This window comes from Leptopilina boulardi, unplaced genomic scaffold (genome assembly GCF_019393585.1).
Source record: "Leptopilina boulardi isolate dan_hultmark-lab unplaced genomic scaffold, ZJU_Lbou_2.1 LbouV2_122, whole genome shotgun sequence".
NCBI classification, from domain to species: domain Eukaryota; kingdom Metazoa; phylum Arthropoda; class Insecta; order Hymenoptera; family Figitidae; genus Leptopilina; species Leptopilina boulardi.
Window position 1 is genome coordinate 3,635,439 of NW_026137666.1, and position 6,408 is coordinate 3,641,846.

At 26.7% G+C, this 6,408-nt stretch overlaps 1 protein-coding gene across 1 annotated transcript; it reads left to right on the top strand.

Annotated features, from left to right (window-relative positions):
* Positions 1-605: 605 nt before the first annotated feature.
* On the top strand, positions 606-3,522 carry LOC127287196 (uncharacterized). The gene is made up of 2 exons (XM_051314009.1): positions 606-1,288; positions 2,159-3,522. The coding sequence occupies exon 2, from the start codon at positions 2,236-2,238 to the stop codon at positions 2,797-2,799; it is 564 nt and encodes a 187-aa protein (XP_051169966.1). The 5' UTR covers positions 606-1,288; positions 2,159-2,235; the 3' UTR covers positions 2,800-3,522.
* The last annotated feature ends 2,886 nt before the right edge of the window (positions 3,523-6,408 follow it).

Here is a 6,408-nt window from a genome sequence, read left to right on the forward strand (position 1 = left end):
CATTAGTTCATGGTTTATATTTTACGCAAAAAATGGACGATATTATATTATACGCTTGAAATGTTTTATTTCTTTTAGAGAACGAATTTCTCAAGCGATGGACATATTTAAGAGATACCTATGTAAGATGTCATGGAAAACAGCTTAAAGAACCAGGAAAAAAGATATCTTTTAAATATTTCAGCGATTTAATTTTCCTTTCGGATTATACTGCCCACATTGATGCAAATCAGAATGTGGTATCACTTTCGTCAGAAGAAAATTCTATTGATTTTAATAATGTGGAGGGATCGAATGAGGGTACAATTGTTTGTCAATTATATTAAACTCCATAAATGAACTAAAAACATTAACTGAAACAGGTATTGTGACTAATCACCAATTACCGGAAATTGTGAAAAATCAGATAAACGAGAGTAACGTTTCAAAAGATTTAGAAAATCTTGAAATTGTCTTTGTTGGTGATGATTTTTTCAAAAATTTGAATAATTCGAAGAAAAGTGATCAAGGTAATATTAATAAAAATTCTTATAGACAGAGAAGTGAAATCTTCATGTTGATATACATATATACATGTATATATTTTATCAAAGTTATTTTTATGTGACTTCTAATCGTCGCTGCTGTAATGACATACAATAATACTGTTCGCTTATTAATCCAAGTTGTTGAAAATGAAGCTGAAGAAAATGCATTTCATCACCATTCAGTTGAAGATGGCATCTTGAATTTAAATAATTCGAAAAAGGTTGATCAAGGTATACTGTTTGTACTGTTTAAACATTACAAAAATTGTTAAACATAGGCAAAGAAAAGAAGTGTCCGTAAAGCCACTTGTTAGTATATGATTCTTCAAAATAACTTTTGTGCAATATTTAGACCTCAATACTGCGATGACATGCAATACTGTGCGCTCGTTATCCCAAGTTATTGGAAATGAAGATGAAGAGAATACATTTCCTAATCACTTAGTTGAACAATGCTTAGTTCAAGATGACATTTTTAAAACTTTAAATGGTTTGAAAAAGATTGATGAAGGTAATAATTACAAAATTTATAATAAGAAAAGAAGAGAAGAGTCCGTGTGGGAATACATTTCTTAAAAATAAATTTTCATGTAACTTTTAGATGTTGCTACAGTAATGACATGCAATACGGTTCACTCATCATCTGAAGTTGTTGTTAATGAAGCTGAAAGGAATACATTTCATCAACATTCACTTGAAGAATGCTTCCTTGAGGAAAATTTGTTTCAATTTGTAAAAAAACTTTGAGAAGCAAAATGAAGGTAATAATTATAAAATATTTTACAAATAAATCCAGCTGGAGAAACAGAAAGTTACCAAAATTCAGAACTAGCAGGTTTTAACGCTACTTGTATTTCGGAATTACAAGCAGTTCAGCCAGACTCTACCGATCTTAACATAATGTTTAAGTGAAACTGGGACTTTACCACCTTTGAAATACATTGTTCTATTCCATAGCACTAAATACAGATATAATATTGAAACTTCAATGATTTAACTTCTTTACTTTAATTAGCACATATTCTTAATAAATAATAAGAAATTATTTGCATGTAATTTTAACAAGAAATTAAATTTTCAGCAAGATATTCTAATACCTTTGGATTTAAATTTTTTAAACTTTTTATATCAGGTTTTTTGAATAATTTTATTAAATTAGATTAAATGGTAATAAATAAATTTACAGTTGGTATATAATTTGTATCATTGTTTTTATTCATACCACTTCTATATTCTATCTAAACATTTAATATTATCGGATTTTGGATAGTTCCCAGCTGATTTGACTAAGGGCCAGTTTAACCAACTACGGTTAAAAGTTAAACAGCTATTAAATCCCTAACTAATCAATCATGATCATAAGTGGTCAAATTGACTATAATCGTTGATTAACTTTTAACCAGAGTTGGTGAAACTGACCCTAAGACAGTAGAATCAACAGTTTCTAAATGGTTGGCTACCATCTTCTGACCAAGACATTAATTGAAATAATGACTGTTTTTAGCGATATTGATGGCTATAAGTATTGGCTGAGATATTCACCGGTTCTGAATTTTTCTTTTACAATCTTAAATTATAAGCTTATTGTCATGGTTTATAAGCATTATTATATGATTTGTGATACTTTGCAGTTTTTACAATCCAGAGAAATGATTCAAAGCCACACGTAGATAAAGTTCCATGTACGTCAGAGACAGCAGACAAAAATATGCATAACCTTTTTAGGAAAGAATATTGGAGTGGACAAATGAAAAAATATCCTCAATTAAAAGGTAAATGGAGACTACCCATCATTGAAGAAATGCGCAAACTGAAGAAATTTAAAGTAAAGAAACAGTTTGAGAAACTGCAGACAAGTTTGAATGAAACAATGGATTTCTCAAAAAATAATGAACAAATAACTGAAGTTAAGGAAATTCATAAGCAACCAAATAACACGGTCAACTTCAGGACTATAAATGACGAAACTATAATCGACGAAATTATAAATGACGAAATGACGAACAATAACATCATTGAGTTTAAAAAGAATCAGGAGGACGAGATAAGAAATGTGCAGAGAAATAAAAAACCTCTAATAGTTAGCAATCAAAAATTGGATACAAAGGTTACATTAAAAAGCAATCGCTCAATTCCTTCGAATATTTCCGTCAAGGAAATGAATGTTTATAACAATTCTGACAATTTTACACAGAAGATATTACAGAATTCACAACAAAGACAACAGTTTTCCACTAACAAACGTAAGAAATATCTTTTTTTAAATGAATAAAAAACATCCGGTAATACAGAGTTATTAAAATCCAAAAATTTTCCTCACTTTCCAATAAACTTAAAAAAAATAACACTCAATGAGGTAATAACAATTTTTTAAAACTATATTATTCGTTGGTATCCCAATTTCATTTGGTACCTTATACTAAGCCATTTTTACTGCTTAGTTAATTAAAACTGTCTCCTAGTAGGATGTATGTAAAGTACAATTTTCGAAATTCCCTATGATTAATTTTTCTTCTTCTGACTAACAAATTTTTGAATTAGTTGGAATTGGATTACAGGGATAATTTTTTATTCTAAGTTACAGTTTTTCTCAAACTATTGCGGTGACACTGCTTTTATTATATTATATTATTGTTTATTTACATAAATATATAGAAATCGTTCCGCCATTTGACAATTATACAAAAAAATATTAAAAAAATTTGGACACATCTGAACAATCTTTTCAAGAGGCATTGTCTGTATTCAAACATTTTGCAGAAGTTGCATCAGAATATTATAAGACAAAACATTCTTTTCTGCTAAAGAAAAATGCAATAATATCACAAAATGATATGAATAATAAACAGGTTGTTGAAAATGAAAATATTTACGCAATTGACGGATATGAAGAAAATTTACTTGAAACATTTAGAAAAGCTTCTCCAGATAAGAAGAGAAAAACATTCCACTTGGCAATGAATGCTATGGAAGGAGTAATAGAAAAATAGACACGTAGGGAAAGTCAATTTTGACATTTACAAGTGTAACATTATTTTATTATTAATAGCAATGTACTTTATTGGATAAAACTGTTATGAATAAATTTTTCTTACATTTTTTATAACTATTTTTATTTAATTTTAGCCTTTTTTGAATTTCTTTAAGTTCTTTAAATATATCTTATTTTATTTTTTAATCGTAAAAGATAATAATTGTGTGGATTTCACATCAGGTAGGGAATATCATCAGTTAGTTTAGATATACCGGTTTAGGCCAACCTCTAATTTTTATTAAGTTTACTAGTTTTTTGTTAATTTCATAGTATATTTTTTGATAAAACGTCATTTCCCAATTAATGTTCTAGATAAATTTATTTAACATTTACAATAACTGTACTTTTTCTCCTTGACAATAAGGTGGTCAAAACTAGTCAAAACTAGCAAAATTGACATTTTTTTGTATTTATTAATTTATTTTATTATTTTTTTTTAAATTTAAAAACAAGAAATTCAGAAACTAAGAATAGTAATTGATCTATTAACAACTAGAAGTAAACAATTTTTTATAATTAATTTAAAAAATGTGACCTAGAAAATAAGAATCCTTAAAGTGTCCAAAACTGGTGCACCTACTATATATTATGACGATCTTGATCTTAATGTACTTTTGGCATTCTACTAACTTCGACATACAATATATAAATGCATATACATATTTTCTTTTACTTATTACGAATACAATGTCAGTCTTTTAAAACTTTAAAATAACGGCTCTAATATGGTTGACAAATTTTAAACAACTTTGAAAACTTCCTGAAAATTTTTTTTTATCAATGAACCAATTTTAAATAATATATGCACATATACCAAACTCTACAAAAATAATAATTCAGTAATTAATAAAAACTTCAGTATATCCATATTATTTTTTGCGAATCTCAAAGTATGAAGTTAAAATGTCTCTTATTTTCCATTCATCGGAATGACAATCATTCTCTTCACCGTTATTCTCTTCACTTTCTTGTTGTGTTGTTTCGATTATATTTCGATTTCTTGCAAAGTTGTTTAATAATTTTTCATTTGCATATTTTTTATTCTCTTCTGCGTTATTTAACTCACATGTTATCAGGAAGTTATGTAAACATATTAAACACTTTACAATATTGATGGACGTTTCTAAATTGAATCCTAAGGTCTTGTGTAGTATTTGCCACTTTGCTACAAGAATTCCAAATGAATCCTCAATTGTCATGCGTGTACTTGATAGACTGTAACGAAAATGTTTGACATTAATTGTGATATTAAACAACTTTTAACAATTCTGCCTATTCTTTTAAAAAAAAACATGACCGGAAAGGGTCTCATCTACCTCGACATTCAAATAATGGAACTCTAATTATCAAATTGGTCGCAGAAAAGTAGAACGCGCACTTATTATTTGAAATGGTGTAAATTCAATTTACCTAATAAAGTTTTTTAATAATAATAAATTAACATATTATGTTTCTAGTTATTTTTTATTTAAGGAAATTGATATTAACATTATTTATTCTAAATATTAACATTATTTAGGAATTAAATAATGTATACAAAACTCCAAGAAAATTTTTCAGTTAGACATTTCAAATTTAAATATAAAAAATTCGATTAAAAAATTTGAATAATCTTACTTTAAGTAAATATAAAATAAAAATTATTCAATAAAAGAATGTAACTACAATTAATCACACAACACTAGGCCATAGGGAAGCAATAAAAACCAGCTTACCAATAATTAAATAGTTCTTCTCTAGAACTCTCGACCAATCTTCTCGAGTATGGACGCATCATGTATGGACGCAATTTAAATGCCTCATCTCCAATGAAGTAATATGGAATTGATTGCTTTATTCCAGATAAACATTTTGGTTCAGGAAGAAGAAACCTTTTACCTTCTAATTCTTGTCCTAATCCGGTAGCAGCAAATACACTTGCATCATTTAAGGAGCCTAAAAATTTTATAAATAACCTTTTACTACTTATTATTATAAACAGTATTCTTTGTATAATATATATTTGATTATAAATATCCGAATAAAGTATTACATATATAATAAACGAAAAATTATTACTATTAATTTATATTTATTTATAACGTTAATATCATATATGATATTATTAAAATTATAATTAAATAATTTAATTTTAACTATAATTAAAACTGTAGTTTTAAAAAATCAGTTTCATAATGAAGTGGCTCTAGATGACCATCCTCATTTTAATACTCATTTTCATAATACAGTTTTCTTACTAAAGATAACGTGTCAACTATAATTTATACTGTAAATATTAAAAAGAACCCTTCATCACAGTTTAAATAAAGATTTTCCTATTGTCTGATCAGGAAAACTTACTAAAAATTTATCATTTTGAAAAAAGATTATTAAACAACCTTTTAGTATATTTTTCCTAATAAGTTAATTTTCATTAATCATAAAAGTTCGATTTGTAAGGATTAATTAATAATTTTTTCTCAAAATAACAATCTGAAAAAAGTTCTGCATGAAGCAAAGAAAAATGATGTACATTCAGATTTACTTTTTTAAAATAAATAATTTATTTATTTCAATGCAATAATTTGTCCTCTATTTAAAATATACTTTGCTTTGAAATGATAATTTAAAGAAATTGAAACTGACGAAAAAATTTATTGAAATCAGAGAATTCATTAAAATGTCTTATTTGGAGGTACTACCATTGATTGATTCTACTATTATCGAAATAATGCCGTATTTATATTTTACATAAACTTACCATAATCACCCACATCGACCCAAGTAAAGCGATAATGAGCGTCACATATAGCCATGAGTACAAAGCTGAAGTAATTTTTATAATTATAAAAAGTACTTCCTGAATGC

What these genes read in the sequence shown, in the direction of transcription:
- LOC127287196 (XM_051314009.1), top strand. Translation starts at nt 2,236, where the DNA reads ATGCATAACCTTTTTAGGAAAGAATATTGGAGTGGACAAATGAAAAAA.